The 22,450-nt window shown below is 40.0% G+C and overlaps 1 protein-coding gene across 1 annotated transcript; it reads right to left on the minus strand.

Annotated features, from left to right (window-relative positions):
- Positions 1-396: 396 nt before the first annotated feature.
- wdr95 (WD40 repeat domain 95) lies at positions 397-22,431 on the minus strand. Its single transcript, XM_073485425.1, has 30 exons — positions 22,364-22,431; positions 21,133-21,176; positions 20,933-21,060; positions 19,738-19,791; positions 19,567-19,650; positions 19,358-19,423; positions 17,956-18,186; positions 16,649-16,734; positions 16,458-16,550; positions 16,325-16,370; positions 16,173-16,219; positions 15,092-15,209; positions 14,851-14,920; positions 14,092-14,332; positions 13,897-14,002; positions 13,130-13,281; positions 12,744-12,846; positions 12,499-12,605; positions 12,319-12,398; positions 11,882-11,936; positions 11,750-11,795; positions 11,302-11,361; positions 6,345-6,507; positions 6,161-6,256; positions 6,001-6,059; positions 5,154-5,277; positions 4,981-5,020; positions 3,686-3,774; positions 1,924-2,108; positions 397-453 (listed from the first exon to the last, which is right to left on the minus strand). Exons 1-30 carry the CDS (start codon positions 22,429-22,431, stop codon positions 397-399), a joined length of 2,898 nt encoding a protein of 965 aa, XP_073341526.1.
- Between the last annotated feature and the right edge of the window lie 19 nt (positions 22,432-22,450).

Consider the following 22,450-nt stretch of genomic DNA (forward strand, 5'->3'; position numbering starts at 1 on the left):
TTGTCCATTATATCAGGGCTACGCTCTCTGACAGCTCACCCCTGCACATCGCTATCGCCGGCCTCGCTGTGTCTGAACTCATGTCTCATCTTCCCCTTTCTCATGCCTAAAATGTTGAGCTAACAGCCTTCTAATCTCCACTGTCACATGCTACTGCCCCTACTATTGAATATGTGGTATTATTAGTCACCATGAGAGTCTCTAGCCTCTCCTTACAGCCTTTACAATGTGGCACACTCCAGCTTCAGCTCGATATCTCTTTGTTAAATCCTGTTAAAACCGGATTATAGTTATAAAGCAGACAGAGAACAGCAAAAACAAGATAATTACATTGTAGTGTTTCACATGATATATTTATAAAGTATATGGTTGACATATATAACAATCATCACTCTCTTATTCTCTCTCTCTTTCAGCATCTGGTCTGGACAGCTGGCTCAGTAACATCACACTCTGAGAGAAGAAGAATCTTTATTTGTCACATACAGTAATACTCAGCGTGTTTTCTGTATTTAAGTCACCCTTGAGGAGCAGTGGGCAGCCATCACACGGTGCCTGGGGACAAATTCCAGCTTAAGTGAGTATGAATATTCCTAAAAGCAGAGGGAGAACTTCAACTCCTTTCAACTCACCAACTCCTGAGGGAAATATTTGCCTTCTCACTAAATGCTCAACCATGTTCACCAGCTAGTCACTAATTTTGTCTGTCTGTTGTTTGGTGCTGAGCAGGTAGTCTGCAGTAGGTTTTTAGAGCTTTGTCACTGAAAACAGCTGTGATGCTATGAGAGCGGTGAGACTGAACCAAAACATCAAGCTTAAAGATTCTGTAAATGTCTGTGTGGAGCTGAAAGGAAAGTCAGATCCATTGACCTATGAACCATTGTTAACATAAAAATAGAAGACAAACTCAAAATCAGCATCTGCAGAAATAATTACATGCGTGGTTTAAATATTTTGCCTGGTTGTAATAATTTAAGATCAACCTCTTTGTAGTGCTTTACTCACAAAAGTCTTTTGGATACTGATGAAAATGTGTTCTTTCTCAGTGTCCTCTTATGTCAAAATTATCACTGTTGCCTTTCTACTTGTGTGTGCTTCAAAATGCAAAAGAGGGCAATTTTGCACAGCAGCACTCTGGAAAGCCGGAGCTCAGATGCTTTTTTTTAACACGAGCAGCTGTAGATCCTGTGAACTTTCCCGGGGAGCTCCTGAAATCAGTTCAGTTTTGGTCACATTTTCTGTTTCAACACTTTCATTCATCCATTTCATTGAAAAAAAAAGTTGGGTTACATACAGTCCTAATTCTCACTAATATTTTATTCTATTCTAATTTTTCCTCGCTCTGTCGCTAAAGCATTTGCTGTCGCCATGACCCAGTTTCCTAATTGTGATCAATACAGTTTCATCTTATTCAGTTGACTCCAGTTCCTCAGTGCTGCTTATGAAGGGATCAATCAATACAAGCGAGGGAGAGGTCAGGTCTTCCACCGCTGCTTGGTGGCTCCACAGAATCCAAACCTTTCAAAGCGCAGTGGTTCGATACCTTGTTAGTATGCCTGACAATCTCACGACAGAGAATAAAATGCAAGAGAGGACACTCGAAATATAAATGTGTCACTTTTTAAGCTGAGTCTGGTGTAAGACTTGCATTGCATTTGTGTGTACAGTTGTCTTTGCTGTAATGGTTGTAACTCACCCACTCTTGTGTTCCTCTGGGTAAAATGGGCTTTTTAATCTTCCTCAGTGTCAGTATCACCGGGTGTTGGAGGAAGTCTCAGCCGTCTGTGTGTCTCTGACTGCAATTATGTTGCAAGAAGTGCAGGCAAGGTTCAGTTCGGTTCAACATTTGGAGCGGGGAGAGAAAGAGAGAAAAAACAAACCTTACACAGCTCAGACAATCATTTGTGAAGTAAAGCAGCTCACCTTTAGTTCCCCTCTGTCTGCCCCAGTCTTGTCAGGATTGATGGCTTCTGAAAATTGTGTTTTTGAATTCAGAATTTCATGATGTGGCATGCTCAGAGGATCAATCAGGACTTCATAGGGGACAGCAGGATGTTTCCAAGAGGAGGAGATGTGGACACTCCAGCTCTCAGACTGTCCAAAGGTCCCTGTGGATAAACACCACATCTCCATTTTAATGTTTTGCAGAACTGCAAGACATGGTGCTGAAAGAATGTGACACAGTGAAAACTGTGGCTTCTTAAAATGTCACAATGTCTGAATCCATTTGAAATCATTTCTCTGCAGCTGTGCAGCACACCTCCTACAGACCCACAGAAAAAATAAAATCCTTATCTCCAAAGTTGAAGAATAAATGTCAAATTATTGCTTTTCAATACATGAACGTTTTACTGACATTATGTCAAGTGCGACTATTTTTCAAAAAGGTGTACAAAGATAGATTTCATTTTTTTTTTCTGTCTACTTTTGCAGTGAATGCACATCAAAGCGAAACAACCATTTGACAAAGGTGACAGCTGTTAAAAGGAATAACTCAGCATTTTGGGAAATACAAAAGTTAGATGATAAGATTGATGTCACTTTCATCTCCGTGCGGTAAATGTGAAGCTATAGCCAGCAGCCAGTTAGCTTAGCTTAAAGGGTAACTCCACCAGTTTTAAGGTGTGTCTACAGGTCTTGGGGAGTACCAATGTACAAAAAGTAGTATAAAATCTGATTAATTGCCTCCAGTGATGTCACTCTGTGGCTAAGTTGCATTGTGGGTAATGTAGGTGTCTAGTTTTGAAAAGGAAGAAGACCGTGTGGAATTAAAAAAAAGGTGATATCTCTGGTTCTGCTGAGTCACTTTTGATCATTTGTTTTTAAACTGTCCAACAGTGTTGTAGGAGTGCAATGCAAGACCAGTGGACTGCTTTTCAAACCTGGCACCCACATTACCCACAATGCAACTTAGCCACTAATGACAGCACTTCAGACAATTTATCAGATTACCAGTCAATATGTCATATCTCCATCTTTTAATCTGTAGAATCACCAAACTATTAAATGAAAATGTGTGATTTTACAGAGTTAGCTATTTCTTGACATGGCTCAGTGGAACTTCCTGTTTAAAATAAGCTCCTGAAAGCCCCAGGTTCACTATGTGTCAGTTGGTTTGTGGTAACTATTTAAATTTAAGTTTGTTTGCAAAAATGCACTGAGAAAAATCATAATTTTCACCAAAATGTTATGGCCTTTTTGCAGCTCCTGCATCACAACCTGACTGAATGTCCTGAATCTGCTCCTGAATCTGCTTTAAAGGTGTATTTAAGTAATATTGTGCTCACATGGTGAATATTCCCAAATGAATCTGCTGTTCACAAAATGTAATTAATACATTGTTAACCCGGGGCCAGGTAGTGATGCAGCGTGGGAGTATTGGTTGTTTACTGGTTCTCTAAGCAAAACGTAATTAAGCTTTCATGTAGTTTGCTGTGTGCACTGTACTTGACAGGTACTTGAAGGTGACAGGGCACATGCAAAACACATGAAGAGCGGAAGGACGTCAGGGGGAGTCTCATAGAAGGTTAATCCATCCACGTGTACCGTCTCACTGAATTGAACATGCCCATGAATAACAGCATTTCCACCTTAATCGCTGCACCACGATCAAGATTAATGTTATTTGCATGAACATCAATAATGTCCGGAAAGAGAAGATTGACGGATGCATGATGACACTCACCAATGAATTCTCCATGTGCACTCCAAAGGCGCACAGTGCAGTCCGTAGATGAAGTAAGTACCACTTGATCATTGTCAACAATCTGCAGGCTGGGCCAGAATAAAGGGGACGAGATGAAATAAGAGAAGACATTTCTGGCAGAACGCTCTAAATCATCCACTGTGTTTGTACGTCTGATGGCAGATGCACCCCAGGCAGCATCTCACCTATGCTGATCGTCTGTGTAAGACCTTCCCACACACAGTCGCTTTTACACTTTTTCCACGTTTTACTGCAGCAGAATGCCCCAGACTGAGGATGATTAGTTCCAGTAAGGATGTACTCACAGGGAGTTTAAGTACATAACTTGCTAAAAGTTAAGGACACAACCCAAAGTCTTACTTCTGTTGCACTGTAGTTGCCCAGTAATTTGAATATATATATGCCTGCTGTATGTAAACACAGATAAACACATAATAAACATGCCCTCACCTTGGCACAACCCTCCAGATAGTTGTGCAAATACAGACGAGGTACATGCTTACTCCTGTCTGCAATATTCCTCTCTGCTCTGCCTGCATTTGTGTAACTGAACCCTGCCCCACCCTCAGTCAAGCAGACACGCGTGCTGAGAGCAGACAAGAGAGACTGAGACAGTGAAATAACCTGGTTGCTATGTTTTTGTAGAGTCCCAACCTCACACCCTGAACATTGTTATTGGCTGAGTGAATGAAGAGAGGGAGCAGCTTAAGCGAACACAAAGCAGTGAATCAGTGAAATATAATGTTATTTTATGGCTTTTACAACAGTTAGCTTCTAAACACACTTCTGCACAAAAAAACACAGCCACACCTCTGCACAACTCTCCAGATGTTGTGCGAATACAGCCAAAGTGCACGCTTCATCCTCTCCGCTGTTTGCCTCTGCTCTGCCTGTGTATGTGTGTGTGTAGCTCAGCCCCGCCCACAGTCAAACAGACACACAGACCAAGAGCAGATAAGAGAGATGGAGACAGTGATGTAACCTGGCTGTGTTTTTGTAGAGCCCCGACCTTATTGGCTGGGAGCTACACATGACTACTCTGAACTGCCTGAAACACCCTGAACACAGCAAAATGCTAAGAAAATAAGAAAATACAGGCAGGTTCTCTCCAGATACAGCCACCAACACACACTTATAACGGGTCATAAGTGATAGAGCGATTATCCAATACATTGTTGTTGGCTTTTTTTTAATGGAAAATCCTGCGTAGTGTTCCTTCAAAACACAATGAATTTGTGACTGACATTGACAAAGCATGCTGTGTATTTACATACCCAGTGATCCTGCTGGTATGGGCACGCCAGAAGTTTTCAGCTGAATGAATGTGAAAAAAAAAACAGGGACAGCATAATTAAGGTGATTTTACATGTTCTGATAGACAGTACTTCTTCATAATTGTATTTTATGTTAAATGAAAGCCAATAACAAGAGAAGTAATTCAGCTAACCTTGAGGTGACTTGATCTCAGGGGCCATGTTGTAAACATAGATGTAACCAATTCGGTCAGCAGCATACAGCAACGTTGTCTTGTCTGCTTTAGCCAGTTTTGTAATCTTTTGCTGGAATCTAGACTGCACAATGAAAAAATAAAATTGAATGTGCAAATGTAATTTTCAATCATAGCACTGAAATATCAGCAACTCATATTCATTATTTGGCAAAGGCTCTTTTCCACTCAAACTAGCAGAATAAAAGAGGCAGAATCAAACATTAACACCAAATAGTTATCTCCCCTGTGGTGAGCAAACGTTACCCTCCCTGCAGACAGACTTAATACATTCCCTTAGATAACAGTCCCCTCCAAACAATCCGATATGTAATGTTATGCAAAACGTGCCAGGAAACAAATTGTAGAAACTAATAATGAAGAAATAAAAGCACATGATGATAAAAGAGTCCAAAAGTTGTTAAGCCATTGTTGCTATATAACAAAAGAAAAGTGGGGATTGATAAAGAAAAAAGTGTTGTTCTTAGAGCTTTGTGTGTAAAATATTAACAGTCGTATAGCCTAAAAAGATCCTTTCTGCCCTCTCTAGGAAGATTATATATGCACATGTTTTATTTCAGCTTCATGCTATGTTCACCCACCTCCCTATCTCTGCTTTGCATTACATGGCTACAAGGAAAATACCTGCTGGTTGTCCAAAAACGAGAACTTAGCAAAGAAACAGGTCACCACAAAATTATCTTCCTGTTAAATCAGCAAGTCTGAAGGTAAGAGAAAGTAAAGAAAAACTAGAGTCTAATCCCTTGATATCCAAAAGTGAAACCAAGAAATGAGTTAAATATCTTACGGCTTTGAAGCTGCCCACAAACTTTCCTCCACTGAGCACACTCCAGAGATTTATACAACCTTTGAAAGAGAAGATACATAATTAACAGTGCATTGACATTCATTGTTGCAAGCTGTAAAGTGCAACTGTGAGCTGTAATTACTGCTTTCATGACACTGACCCATGACCCCAGATGACAGGAGAGCTGTAGCCGAGGCAAACTGCTGTAACTTGGAGTTCTTCAGGAAAATGATGCAGGGGACACTCACATCCAGTCCTGTGTGACGGAAAAAAATGCAATGATCTGATCACATCAGAGTTTTTATTGAATACATTCATCATTTACATTGAGGCTCCAAAATCACCTTCAACATTTTGCTGCTCAGCTAGAAGTGGGCTGACAAACCGACACTGTATACGTCCAGAAACCACGTTCCACACTATTATCTCTCCATCATAGCTGCTGGTGGCGAGGAGAGATGGGGGACACTGCGCCGCACAAAGGATGTCCTCCTTATGGCCATTTTTCTGAGGAAAGATAAAGTGTGAGTCTCTTTTATCAACTACAGGATAAATGATGAATTTGCAGCTCAACAGGCCAAAGTAGTTTCACTTCCATTTCCGCCATGACAAGGGTACTCTGAAGGATTCCTGTCTTTGTTTGCACATAAAAAAAGACATTTCCCATCACTTCAGCATGTTTTTTTTTTAAAAAAAGACTGGACCGTTGTTGTGTATTTGCAACAGTGTTCAAGCCCAGAGAAATATGGAATTTTATTCAAGTCACCTCATCAATTGGGAAGTGATCATGGACTTTTCACACCTCACAGAACAGGCTAAGTGAACGTCTTTAAAGATCAGCAGTCTGTTAACCAAAAACTTAAGGGGTCTCATTAAACACTGAAAAGAAACTGTGGCTGTCTGAAGTCATGTGTGAGTTTCCACTGAAGTCTTGATTTTGCCCACAGTACTCTGGCCAAGTGTGTCACACATTATGGATCAACGACTGAATTGATGTCAAACCCCTGAACGAGCGGACATAACATTACTCCTGCCTCTGTACTTCACGCTGAGACAAAGCAATTCATCCTGTGCTTCATGTGCTTATTTCTCACTGAACTCAACAGGAATATTTTGCTCGGAGCGATGCTGCCAACAAGACTGCACACAACTCCGGAAAAAAGCAGATGGCATTTTCGACTTAGGCGCTGATTAGTGCAGCTTAATATAAATTGTATTCCAAGGCAAAGCGAAATATTTAGCTGAACTGGGCCATGTTTTCAATGTTTTATGAGATGCAACACAACACTGACCATCTGGAGGAACAGACAAATTCAGAGTGAACCCGAGGCTCAGCAGATAAAGGAAAGAGACTAATATATATAGAGCAACCCATTGATCTTCCTCCTGCAGGCCATTAATGGAAAACAATTTCGAGAAAGGGCTTTGTAGATAATCAAAGGGGTCACTTTTTTTACTGGCCAGTATAATTCAATCTTTCTGCTCTGTTAATGGGCCTCTTTGGGGGTCAGTGGAACCACCGGCCATAATGAAAGAGATGGAGGGGGACTCAGCGTCACCTCCTCCAATGGATCATACAGCATTAGTGAGAATCCATTTTCCCTCCTACTGCTCGTGTAAAAAGAGAGATTCCTAGCCTTTAAAGGTAACGTGACCACATTATACAGGTAAGATCAGATAAAGGAAGTGGAATATACTGTGTGATATTACTGGGGACTGATTGTACAGCTTTGACAGCATGAGGCTGCATTCATTATTGCAGGTGATGAGTTTGCCTGATAATAATCTGTGATGGTTATTGAATGTTGAGTTTTGCTTTGAGTGATGTATGTTATACTACATCATATAAATAGCAGATATGTCTTTGGAAAATGAATTTTTACTTTGAAATATCCTGACAGCTATTTGACTGATTGCCATGAAATTTTGCGCGCATACAATAAATCCTACTGATTTTTGGTGATCTCCTGACATTTCATCTAGCGCCACCACCAAAGTTTATGAACACATACCTGCAAAACCAATTACATTCCCGTCAGCCTCAGCTGTACTTTGTGTTTAGTGCTAATTAACAAATGTTAGCATGCTAACATGCTAAAATAGGATGGTGTATAATCAAGCAGGTCATTACGACCCATATTGACGTGGGTTGTTAGGTGGCAACCACTCGAGGCTATAGCAGGTATTAAAGCTGTGGAGGAGGAAGTGAAAAGAAGTAGTAGAAGGAGCGACAACTCCACACTGGAAAGGGGTCGTGGGTGGTGGATGTGTCAAACAAGGACAGGACTCTAATTCAGAAGACTGTTTTTCATGCCCACGAAAAATTTGAGCCTAGACCATGATGGGTTTTTTTTCTCAACCTAACATGGAAGAGAGACATTGTTTTCCTAGTAGTACGTGTTACGCTGTTAGAGCTGTCATGCTGCAACAGTCAAGTTGTTTTGAGATTGGTGATATTTGTTGTTTTGGGAGAAACACAAAATTCTTCGTTTAGTTAAACATGGGACTTCCTAAAAACTTGGTATTTCGGCCGGCTGGCATCCTTCGTCCTGTGTCACACAAAATGTTCTGTGTCTGATGTTTGATGTGTATTTTCAAGGATTATTGTCATTATTTTCCTCAACCTAACCAGGTATTTTTGATGCTGATCCTAACCACACTGGGACTAAAAACATAAAAAGTCAGGTCAATAGAAACCTCTAACCACTCACAGGACACAAACCCTGATTGCCAACATGACAGTCAAAATAAAAAAAAGCACAACAAAATCAATTAATCCAACACAACTTGGTGTATCTTTGTGTTTATCCATCTTTATATATCACCTGACGTCTTAAAGGCTTTCCAGCAGAAAAACTTCTCATATAACAGCCCAAAGGGTCTTACAAGGCAGACTCTCACTTTCCAAGCACATAGACGAGGTCAAAGACACACGATTGGAAAAACAGCGTGCCGTCAGAGCACAGGCTGAGATGGTCAAGGAGCTCACCGAAGCGTGCGCTGGTAGCAACATAAGAGTTGTCACTGTGAGCTTGTTAGCATGCAGATGTTAGCATTCAGCTCCACCCATCACTCTGCCTGACTACAGCCTCAGCCTCACTTGAAACATATTGCATTTAGCCTGATTTTACAGATATTGTAGTGCAACAATTAAGCAGTCAAATCAAGCCAGTGGCTTCTTTCACAAATCATTAAATCTAAAACCTACTCTGACAAGATGATCGATAATGAGAAATAGAAATCCCTCAGGAACATCAATCGTGTTGGCAGCTATGTGAAGTGCCTCGGATTAGAAAACTGTGACATTTCAGAGGATTGAACCGTTTCTCCTGAAATAATCAAACAGTTTTTTGAGTATTAAATAATCACGTGGCTGAACTTTTGTTCCAAAACTAATCCTGAAATCATTTTATGTGCAAAGAAAAAATCGCAGGGGATAAAATACTGATGTGACCCTTTATGACAGAGTAGTGGGGGTGCTTTGGGCATTTGGTGCACACCTTGTGTTCTGAACTCAGTCAGTGATAAAACCGTGCCATCATTTCAGTGACAGCTCAGGAGCAGAGCCTGTCATAAACTACAGGTATACTGACAGGTCAAAGCTTGGCTGCTCCGGGACTTAGACAAAGGGGATCTGTGTGATGTGAGGACATCCAGAGAAAACTTTACTTAAAATAATCAATAAAATATAATTTGGTATCCTGTATATACAATGTGCGTGCAGGAAGATAGCACATTTAAGAAAAGAAAGCGTTTCAAAATATGTGAAAGAAAACCTCTAAACTGAGAAAAGCTGAACAAGGAAAGAGGAAGAACAAAAGGGAGATGGGGGTTGGGGTAACTCGCTGCTTGAGTTCAAATTTTTTCTGCAGGCAATGCAGCACAGTGGGGCAGAGATCAGGGAGGCTTTGTTGCACATCTCTCTCTATCTCTTTTCAGCCAGTCAGCAAAAACAATTGTGAGGACCAAAGACTACGGTGTCCTCCGTGTGTCCATCTGATATGAACACAGAAGCAGCAGTGAAGCTTTATATTCAGAGGCCGGCAGGTGCACCACTGACTGAGGCTGAGCATGGACTCACTGGCCATGGACTCCCACTACATAATTCAAGTCAGTGTGAAGCTAATTTAACTATTTCATATTCTGCTGGCTGCTTTATATTTAAAAATGATGATCACACATTTTGTATGTAAAATCTTAATCTGGTTCTGCGAGTAGCTTGTAACCATTACGCAGCTCCACGGCTTCAAGCTGGTGGCAGAACACACAGTGGTTCAACCAAGTCAGCATCCTATGAGGAACTTCCGACAGCTACAGGTGTGTTTTTGGTGTGACAACCAGCGAGGGAAGCAGCTGTTCATTTAAAATATTAATGGCGGCTCCTCAAGAGGTTAGCGCAGGTGCTGCTATACCGTCAGCTATATCCGAACTGCAGAGTGTATTTCATTGAAAGAAGAGCAAAGAATGACATTTAAGGATTTTGCTCGTGACAAAGATGTTTTCACTCTTCTCTCGACTGGCTGTACTGGTGGTGCAGCGCTGTCCTATTGTAGATCTGATTGGTTGAAGTTAGCCTGACGGTAATAGACAGATGGTGCCAAGTATTTTTTTTAAAAGTGCCGTCCTTTTCCAGACAGTTTGTAGCAGAGCATTTCCAGATGGTTCTGTGTAACAAACCATCTGGCACGGCACGTCAGGTTATTGTAACCACGGCTGTCACATAAATGTAGTGCAGTAAAAAGCACAATATTTGTCTCTGAAAAATAGTGGAGTAGAACTATTTAGTGACATAAAACGTTAATTCGCAGTACCTTGAAATTTTACTTAAAAACAGCACTTAACAGCACGCATAATATGATATACTTTATCATACGTGACTTTCCACCACTGGGAAATACAGAATTTCATTTTTTTAGAAAAAAAAAGAAACTGAAGCAACAAAAGAGCATCTGTTTTCACCATGATGTTATAAATAGATAAACAAAGTGGTAAATAAAACTACAGAGCGACAACAAAATGTGCACTCGCCTGATGTGTTTTTGATCATGCATTCAGTTCACAACCAAAAAAAAGATCCAATTTGTCTTTTTGTCACTTTCAACACAGAAGCTGTGCTTTTTAGAAATGGAAGAATAATGATGGAATCCATCCAATGTTTCTACCTCTGTCATCTAGTCTGCCTGAAATAAATGTCACAGGGGGAATAGAAACTCTCAGTCAGAGCTCACTGAACTACTGATTATTTTGGTCTGTCGTCTCTCTCCAAGTTATTGTCAAGACAGTTTTTTGTTCATTAATCACCAGATCATCCTGCCACGAAGGCTGCGGCCTCTGGACTCGACGGAGGTCCTCAGGTATGTCCTGACAGAACAGAGATTCACAGTCAGCAAACAGGAGACATTTTATACATCAACATTGTTTTATGTGCGGATTATAAAAATAATGGCTGGTGGGAAATCCTATTAGCACATTAAAATTCTTATTAACCAGGCGAGGATGAGGACACCCGCCATGCAGCATAAAATGTACACACTCCTTTCTAAATCATCTGGATTTCTAATGAAATTCAAAGCAGGCTATACTGTATGTGACGAGAACTATCATTCTTTTTTTTTATGCTGGTAATAATGTAAACAAATGCAAATGGATGCACTACCTTGGAAGGATGGAGGAACTGGAGAAATAATTGGAATGGGATTTCTGAAACTCAAATAATACCCAGAGCTCATGTCTTCTCTTTTGTACTCACTGAGTAAATGTCAATCTTCCGGTCCCGGCCGACAGACATCACATAGCTTCAAACATAAATAGCACAGACTCAACATGGATTCAAATGTATACTGAGCAGAAAAAAATTGCCAGACGTCACATCATTACTCACAAATTCCTGTGAACTTTCAGGAAGATACAATCACAGACCTCGTGACATTCACCATCTGCAGGAAGATTAAATGGATTTTTCACAATTACTGAGAATACATTATTTCAACCCAGTCAGCAGAATAATTGATGGCAATGTGCATTTCTGCAAAACCGCTGATATATCAACATTTCACATTTATTGATGTTGCGACTTTTCATTTCTTTAGTTAGGGTTAAAAATAAAGATTTTGAAGTTGTGGCTTTAAGTTCCTGGTTTTGTCACCGAAATCACAGCTGGAGATGTCCCAACGTCTCGTCAAAAATATCTGTTTTTCTTACCGCAAACACAACTGGAGATGTTCTGAGCTCCACAAAAAAACTCATTTTATTCTGCGACTTGGCTATTTATTTCAAACGTCATGTTTTGAGGGAGAAATGGACATTTACAGTACATACCCTTCTTAAGTGTCTTCAGACACTGACCATTGTTGAAGTTCCAGATCTTTAAACAACCATCTGTCCCACCTGTGATGAGTCTGCAAACACAAGAACATACTGCAGTGAGACGAAGTTGTGTCTAAATATATGTAATGATGAAAAGAGAAAACATTTCACATGCTGCCTCATGTGCTGTACCTCCTCCCTTTGTGGTCAAAAGTCATGCAGGTGATGACAGATGAGTCAGGTGTGCCACCAAACTCAAAAACCTGTCGCCCTGAGTCAAAATCCCAGACTTTCACCACCTGAAAGCAGTCACATTTTACCAGCTGATATGTGTCATGGTCATGTTCCTGTCCTTATACATGCTGTATTAATTTGTCAGTGGGAATGTGAAGGTGGTCATCCGTGTCTACGGCGTTGTAAGAGACTAATTGACTCACAGATCCATCGGTGCAGCTGACAACTTGACGAAACTCCTCACTGTAGCCGCAGCACATTACAGGCTCATTATGTGAAACAGTCAGACGGCTGTGAAGACGTGGCCTTACAGAGGGAAAGATAACAAGAGGAGTAACAGGGAGATGAATATTAAGGAGCCACAGTCATCCCTGAAGAAGAACAAATTGTAAATTCTATATCTTTTGGGTGAAAGTGGGATGTTTAATCCTTTAAAAGGAAGTCTTCAAAATCATCATCTGTCTTTCTTCAGTCACAGAACTTCACAAACCATCATCCATAAATTAGCTCAGTGGAGGAATATTTCCAAAATATCTTCAGAGCACTTTGGATTCTATGATGAATAAAGCACAAAGGCATGACAGCCAACCTTATCTGCTGGGAGAGCACAGCCATAGAGTCTGCCGCGACGTACAGGGATTTCATCGCAGAGGAATATGAGCATGCATATATGTCACCATGAATCCCACTTGCTTTGGGCTCTGCTGTAAACAGGCAACACTGATCTTGAATATGCCAGATCTGAAATGGGAACAGGTGAACAGTGATGGAAGAAGTAGTCACATAATTTATTCAAGGAAAATAAATATCACACTGAGTGCTCTATTACCAACCCAGTTTCACAGCGGTTGGTGAAATACTGACAAGATTTAATTTAAAGGATTCGTGTGCGGTGGCAGGATTTGCCCATTTTTTCATGACGCACAAGTTCAAAATAGAAATTTTGTTTCCATGTCGACAAAACCTGGAGGTTGGATTACGTCAGAATTTCACTAATGTATTTTATCAACATATGACTGAAATTACTTCTTTCTAACCTTAACTAAACTGTTTTTAATGCCGAAACCTAATGACAGACTAGATGTGAACCATGGATTCTGGTGTTACAGTCCTGAACTCTGTACAGCGACTCCATCCCGGTTCATAAATGTAGTTTTTCATTCGGTCAGAGAAACGTGTTGCAGGAACGGAAATCATTAATGACGACAAAATTATATTCATTATATTCCATTACTGCCTCTAAAGCCTCGAATATCCTACACACTGTACATTTAATGCACTGAATATACAGTCATTTGGATCATTTAGAAGAAACAAAACCAGAAGTGAGACATAAAAAAACGAGTCATGAATCACTTTCGCAGTGCCGTCTATGGAGACTGAGAAGATCTGACTGTCCTCTGTGGTGATGCAGAGGTAGACAATGGGAGCACAATGGCCCTTCAAAACACCAGTTGGTTTCCTAAAAAGAAAACAAACCAAGAGGTAGTTGCTTTTTTAAAATGATGTTACCAGTCTCAAATTAAAGCCCACTGAGTTCTGGTTCCTCACCCAGAAAAATGTGGGTTCCACATGCGTATGAGTCTGTCCATGCCTCCAGTGACCAGCAGGCTGTGCTTCTGACTGAGGTCGAACGTCTTGACGCCTTTGTGGATGCTGAAAACTGTCTGGTCAAATGATGCCCGGAGCTGTGGAGTCCAGCTCAGTTGGACCTTCTTGGTCTTACCTTCGTAGCAGGCCTCTCTGATCTCACTCAATTGCTGCTCGGCGTCTGTCAGAGGCAGCACACAACCTCAAGAGGCGGAAAAACACAAAGCTCTTCATCACAAGGCCACGAGCATCGATCAAAACATGCCTTTGAAGCAATGGTTCGTCATTATCAGAATAAATGACCATGGCAGCAAATGGACATGGGCGATCACAAACACACACACACACACACACACACACACACACACACACACACACACACACACACATAGACATGCTGGCACTGATTGGTGAATTTGTGAAAGATGAGTCATCAAGAGTCATCCTTCACAGCTCCCTACCAGGCTGCTGCTGTTCAACACCAAGTTTAATTACTGTCGTAGAGTAAAAGGAGTTAAAGGAACAGTTCGCCCAAAAATTTAAATTCAGTCATTATCTACTCATTCCCATGCTGGTGGAAAGTCAGGTTAAGTTTTGTAGGCCACTAAACATTTCTGGAGCTTCACGGCAAAACAGTGTGGCATTCTCCTAAACAACTGAAGAAGACGGGGATGGGCAAAGAAAATAACGAATAAAAATAAAAAGCGACACACAACTTACCGATAACAAGAGACGAAGATTCTTCATTTGATGAGGAGACAACAGCTTGAAAACTTTGAAAATATTTTGCCTAAATATTGAGACGAGAGTTAGTTTCTCACTCTATTTCAGGATTATCTGTGAAGGAGGAATATTTATTGCTACACAGTGTCTGCAGACATTGTGAGTTGTCACTTAGCCAAACTTAAATATAGTTCTTTATAAGGTGAGTATACATAGACATAGAGAGGTAAAATGTCACCTGTGTCACCCAGTCCTGATGAACCTTCCATCTGACAAATGTCACATTCGGAGAGAGCACTGCATTGTCAACTGCTATGCTGGGTATATTTTCAATCTTTGGTAATTTATTCCACAACCTATGAAATGAAAAGAAGAGATGTACAATCAAAGCAGAAACTGGTGTCATTTTCTGAGACACAGCCTCACATACATAACGACCGTATAATTTATATGATTGCCTCGGAACCTATAGGAAGCAGAAGGTATAATTTTCTACCACATCTTTGCTAATGCAACTCGAGTCCGTACACTCTGTTCCAGCAGAAGCAGGATAAAATGACTGCATAACCATGACTTACAAAGACATACTCTGAAGTACACACATACACATACATGTGCTTTCATCATGAATGCAGTGAAAGTGCTACATTTAAATGAAGCAGGAGGAACACAAAAGGGACCTTTTTCAATGGTGTTCGCCACAATACGGCAACAATACAATGACCTGCACGTTAATGAATCAATGAAGTACTGACTCACCTGAACAGCTAATATACAATGCATGACAAAGACAAGGTTTTTACAACCTGGAAAAATAATAAAATCGAAAATAAAAGATAAAAAACTCTTACTGAACTGGAGACCAAAGATTTTGATCCTCAATATGATATGACAAAACATATTTCTTTAAGCTGCTCTGAATATCTCAATATTTCATAAGTTGTTGATATAATCAAGAGAGTATCTTATCTTTGGAGGACCAGATAAGCTTCATTCACTTCAAATGTGAAAAAAATAAGCCTTGACCTTGACTCCCATCAGAAGTACACATCAGAAGGAAGTACAAAAATCTGATTGGCTGTTAAAAGTTGATGTCTCCCTCAGACTCAGTTGAGTTTTCTATATTCATGATTGAACTAGTAAAAATAGTGTATATTGTATATACTAACAACACCTTTACAATGTGTTTATGATACCTTGCTATGCCATCCTCCAATTCTTGTTCAAATAACCCTGATTATGTGTGTATGATTGTTGAAGAGAGTGAATATGAATATGAATGACTATGTGTAGCAAGTCTTTAGAAAAGGCACGATTACCTGAGGGTATCTCCGACAGAGGCTATTAAAATGATAGTCACACATCCCTGAAACACAAACACAATAATTAACCTCTCTCAGTGGTAATCAAGTGGCATGTAATGAATGATTTCTGTTTGATACGTGGATCAGATTCGAACAAAAGGTTTTACCTCAGTGTCTCCATACAGAATACAGCATTTATCATGGCCAGTGTAGCTATAGAGGAAACACACAAACCAGCACATGTTTTTGACTTATTCAATACATTTGGAGGACGTGTTTACATGCAGTTTTGTTGCTCACCCGTAGTCTAATGTCAAAGGCACTGTGTCCAGTGCATTGATCTGGCAATAAGGATCCAGAGTGGAGAGCTCATAAAGCTGGATCTCTCTGTCCCTGCAAGATGAAGGAGACATGCACGATAAACAAAACTAGAACTAAAGAGAGTAATCAATAATTTGATCATTTTTAAAAAACAACTTTTCTCATATTACCCTGTTGTGATCATCAGCTTGTTGTACTCTGTCATCACAGTAAAATCACTTGCCCACTTTGACTTCCTGTTTGCAGGACCATCATTCTGCAAAAATAAATAAATAATGTTAAAAACCTTCACCAAATTCAATTATATTTTTTATACTTTGTCCTTACGTTACATATGGAGGAGTGACAAAGCAACACAAACATCTTAATCCCTTTTGTGCTTATGGATAATATTAAAGGGTAACTCCAGCAATTTTACAGGGAGTATTACTGTATATGTAAAAATGAAGCCATTTGTGGCGCCAGAGGAAGCTCCATTTAATCTGCTGAATAGCATCCAGTGATGTGAGTCAGGGGCTAGGTTGCATTGTGGGTAATGTAGGTTACAGGTTTTGAAAAACAGTGGCTGGTCTAGCATTGCACTCCTACAACACTGTTGGACTCATGGGCAGTTTAAAAACAAATGATACAGCAGAACCAGAGATATCAACTTTTAATATCATGCATTCTTCTTCCTTTTTTAAAAACTTGACGACTACATTACCCACAGTGCAACAAATTATTAGATTACATGCAGCTTCCTCTGAAGCCACAGAAAACTTTATACTATTTCTTCACACATGCAGTAGTACCCCCCAAGACCTGTAAACACACTGTCTGGTGATATTCCAAACTTTTCTTATCATCAAAAAATCCACTGAAAAGAAGCAAACCAATAGTTAATTGATCAAGGACAAGTGTTGCCTGCATAGCAATAGAAACTCATTTGTCCCCTAAGTGCAGTTGGTTTTGCAGCATAAAGTGCAACATAAAAAACACACCTGAAATAACATGGACTTAGAAGCAGTGCATCAGTGAACACACATTATCATTAGGACAGCAATAACAACATTACACTGATGACTATACTTCAGCATCAAACAAACAAATAATGTGTCTGATTTTACTCATCCACAGACCTCCATTTAGGTCCAAAGACTATTAAAAACACATCAGCGAGCGCTGAATGACATGTTCTTTTATTACAAAGAACATTATGGACACTGTTATTTATTTTGAGTCACTGTCACATAGAGTGCACGTGCTCCTGCTGTAAATACTGCCAGGGGCACCTGGGGTATTAATTAGGAGCTTAAAATAGTCCCCAACAAATCCAGGCTTGTTATTTTAGGAAATTACTTATTGTATTAAAAAAAGAGAAACCACAGACAGTATTGAAGTGTTGATAGCTAGACTTACATGTGGGATTTGTTGACAATAAGGAGAGTATAGGCTGACACCAGATTCATCAAGTAAATGCACAAAAGTTTGAACATACAAACATGGGTTTGGTCTTCAGTGGTTTAAGTTCAGGGCTCCAGTAGCAAACGACCCCGTCTTCCCGCACAGTGACGATGGTGCCATCATGGGTGGAGTGGATGTTGATGATGGGAATGCCGTGAGACAACGTCTTCATAGTGGCCGGCAGAGTGAAAGCCACCTGCTTCCTGCGTCTTACAGTTTCCTGCCTCTCGTTGTATTCCTGCAGCATGTGTGTGCAGAAGTCCCCCTGTATCACATCACTTAGTGTTAGAACTGTTATTGTACAGGTTTACACTCTGTTTTTATTTATGTTTTACACAGCTTCCCATCTATTTTTGGAAATGGGGTGTGAGCAAGTGCGAATGTTTGGTTTCAGAAGTGGAAAACGAAAAAGACAACAAAAAAGTGTGCAGGTGATGACTGCTATTTTCTACATTTTTACATACATGTATGCGTATCAACCTAGATTTGTTATATCATGCTGTGTAATTGTTGTAATATAACTTAGTACCTCATTTAAATCACATTTTTTTTAATATTTTTTATTAGATTCATGTAATTAAGGTGCAATATGTACAAATTTTAGTTTAAAACATTACAACAATTAACTAAAATTTTCAACAGAGTGTGAAGAAATGACATGTTTTGACTTTATGTATATGTATTGTGTTGCAGAGATATCTTTTGAAGTTAGCATGCTAACCAGCTAGCCCCTAGCCGCTTCAAGAAGTGATAGTAGTAAACACCCATGCTTCTCCAGTGCTCTGAGCTCACAGTCCGGGCAGAGTCAGCTAATATGACAGCCTGATTATAGCATATTTCTGTAATAATACTGACTCTAAAAAATGTACATGTCTACCCAATCCCCTGTGAAAATTATACTCTTGTATTGTGGTTATATTGTAAAATCAAAGTGAGTCTTGCTGTTAAAAATCAAATCCTACTCCAGAGTTACATCATGTATCTAGAAATATCCTCTAATCATTTTATTACAAACAAACCAGAGCAACGCTTGCAGCAGTACAATCCACACGGCCTGTATAAATCGACTAGCTATCCAGCCAAAGAACAAAACACTGAAAAGCTAATAAGAATTAAGTCAAGCATCAAGAGTCAATACCAGCGTAAGCTATTACCTTCACCTTGGAGGCGGCACAAGACAAATGTGTTAGTGTACAGTCAACGCGGCAGCTGAAAACTGATTTAGCTTGAATCATCGTGTTCAGTTACACTTGCTCCACAAATCCTGATTGAATTTCAGTTGTGGAAATAATCCTGTCATATATCACAGTGGCCTGACTTTTTTAAATGTATTTTTTTTATTGCAGATCCCTGGTTAGCATGCATAGAAAAGGTCTCCTTACACTGAATATAAAGGCTGCATGCTCCATGAGAAACAAATACGAATTTCATCTCACCCATGAAATCCTTCCTCGGTCTGAGTAATCAATCTTCTTAAATAACCCTTGAGTCTGGGCATTGCTCTGGGAAAGAACAAAAGAGAAAAGCATAATCACACTTAGTGTAAATGAGTCAGGTAATTGCAAAGGCTTGAAAAAGAAGTGAGACACAGATGAGAGAATCTGAGCGAGAGTAAGATATAAAGAGAAATGTCACACTGTCTTACTGTCTGAGGCAAAGCCAAACACTTCTTCACTACACGTCCAAAATTCTTCGCATCAATGGATCTCAAGCCACCCGTTTCAAATTCCTTTGCAAAGAAAAATACAGTCAAATCATCCAGAAATGAATATCGAGGCTGTCAGCGTGCTTTCAAAAGGTGCACTTTATACACTACCTCAAATGCTAGTTTCAGTTTCTGGAGGTTGTCGAGCGATATCGTCTCATCAATCTTATTGGAAAGAATGTGTCATAACATGAGCCAGTTGCAGGTTGATTATAGACATAATAAGAGAGCACGTGGACAATTAAACCAGTTGAACTTGAAACTTCTTTTCTTTTTTTCATTCCACTCACCAGGCAGTTCATAAAGTCTGAGTGCTAAAAATACAAATCAAGGTTAGAGAGCAGAGTGAACAGCGCGTGCTAACACTGAACACTGATTAATTATCAGCACACATGATTAGGGCTCCACCTCTGAGTAATACTGACAATCCGTGATGGCCACCCACCACCAGCCAGGACATGTCTCCGAGATGCTCGCACGTGGCCCTCGTGTTAATGGGCTCTCGTCAATTTGCCACGGTCTCCTAGCAACGGGTCCTCGATCCATGACACTCTTTGATCTATCATTAATAAATAACAGGGATAAACAGGCATAATGCCTGGAGGGTGTAAGTAGGGTCGAGGTTTCCCCCACGGTATCTCCTGAAATGCTGAGATAATAGTTTAATCAGTCAGAGTGATAGAAGTACTGAAAGTGTTCACATAACCTCGACCGCTCTCCGGATCCTTTTATTAGAGCTGCATAACTTTAAACTCCTGAGCCTGTTCCACTTCATCTGTTATGGCACATCGGTCATTACATTCAGCACGAGGAGTGCGACTGACATCTTCAGCTGAATCCCACAAACTTCAGCCATCATCGCTGTCAGCCTGAGTTCTTGAATCTGAGTCGACTATGGTCCTTTAAAATAGTCTATCTATATGTTTGTTTTACTGTGGCCTGAAACATGGCCGCCCTGAGCTCTGGGACAGATTGTTCGGCCTCATGCACTGTCAGGCTGAGAGCAAATTGATCATCAACTTGATTTAAAATGGCATTTTTCGGCATTAGCTCTCATTCATTCTGCTGCTCCTGAGATACCGTCAGCTGTAGTTGAGTTTCAGGACTTTGAAAAGAGTCTATAAGCTGAGAAGAGTAACAATGAGGCACTCTAGTGACACCTTGAGGCGAAAAGCAGAAAGTAGACCCACTGGGAAAGGGTGACAATCTATCATGGCACTAAAATAATCCTTTTAAGATGCAGGTGGGGTCATTAAGGTCACATTTCCTTCTCTGATTTGAAAAAAAGATGTTTTGAAGACCGTACCTGAAGGCTGCAAGTTGAATCAATACTGTGGTGTTGTCGTTTCGTGATTTGAGCCCGGTCTCCGAGTGTGACAGAGTGTCTTCTCCTGTTCTGTTTCAGCAGCTCTCGAACCAGCCATTCAGGCTGCTCTTTCCTGTCCTCGCTGACACCCTCTCGTCTCAGTGCTGAGAAGTCATCCGTGACTTTACCTGCCCCAGAACTGTTTCTCATCCTCTCCCCTGGACCCCCCATGTCAGAGAGGATGCTGGAGGATTTGATATGTTATTTTAATTGAATGTTTTGATAGTGTATTGTTATTATTAGACCTGCACGATATGGTAAAAACAAATCATATTGCAATTATTTTTGACAGATATTACAATTGTGAGATGATTCATGAGTAGTTGGAATGATCATTTTTGCATGACAACTTGGGATGGGGACATTACACTTGCCATTGTTTTGATTTCGCTAATATTTCCATAGATATTGTTTGATCTCTCATTTAAAGTATATTAGAAGGACATTATTTTATCTCTAATGACTCAGAGTAGCCGGCATTGTTATATTTCTTACAGAAAGCATGATGAATGCTGTGATGGAATGTGACATAAATATTAAAAATGTGATTTTAGTAAGTAATAATACAACAATTACACAGCATTTCTATTTTTTGTTCGACTACAATCAATTTGGAAAGCATAATGCAACAAATTCCGATTAAGGTGAATATGCATGTAAGTACTTTAACTCAGGTACAGTACTTGAGTACAATTTTGAGTTACTTGTACTTTATTTGAGTGTTTCCACTTTCTGTTACTTTATATTTCCACTTCATTACATTTGCTAACCTTAGTTACTACTTACTTTGCAGATTACATGGTGCATCAGAGCCAAAAGAAAAGAAAAACACTGATTCTGACAATCATAAAAATGCTGAATATCCGATCTGAGCCAGGCCAATAACTGGTTGACACATAGTACATAGTATATACATGCATGTGATTACATTTATAGTTTAACTTTTGATACTTAACATTTATTCCCGGAAAATTGCTTTTGATACTTAAGTGCAGTAATATCAGAAACTTTAAGACTTAAGTCATATTTGTTTGGGTGACTTTCACTTTTATCTGAGTCATATTTCAATTCAATATTTTTAATTTTACTCAAGTATGACTTTTGGGTAACTTTTTTTACGACACTGTGATCCAGGTGGCCTGACTTCCTGTGATTCATGGTAACTGCTCAGTGCTGCCACAGGTAGCAACTCAAGCGCCATGACAACAGTAAACACGTTCTACACATGACAGAGAAACAAGGCCTCAGTCTCGGTCAAGACATTAAACACTTAGTGTGAAATCAAGATAAACGTGGTATTGAATAGAAATCTAATTCAACAAAAACATGTCCTACAGTGACAGTAAGCAGAGCAACAACACAGCAGATTACCTGGTCACATGTTGGGTTTCTAATCTCCCTGAAGCTGAAGAGGAGCGAGTCTTTTTCCCCAGTGGCATCCTGGTTAGATGGTGTATC

This window comes from Pagrus major, chromosome 2 (assembly GCF_040436345.1).
Source record: "Pagrus major chromosome 2, Pma_NU_1.0".
Lineage (NCBI taxonomy): Eukaryota > Metazoa > Chordata > Actinopteri > Spariformes > Sparidae > Pagrus > Pagrus major.

What these genes read in the sequence shown, in the direction of transcription:
- wdr95 (XM_073485425.1), bottom strand. Translation starts at nt 22,431, where the DNA reads ATGCCACTGGGGAAAAAGACTCGCTCCTCTTCAGCTTCAGGGAGATTA. An exon ending in GTGCTCTCCCAGCAGATAAG is followed by an intron (nt 12,847 to 13,129) that starts GTTGGCTGTCAT and finishes TCCCTCTGTAAG; the next exon opens with GCCACGTCTTCACAGCCGTC. An exon ending in TGAGCAGCAAAATGTTGAAG is followed by an intron (nt 6,257 to 6,344) that starts GTGATTTTGGAG and finishes TCCGTCACACAG; the next exon opens with GACTGGATGTGAGTGTCCCC.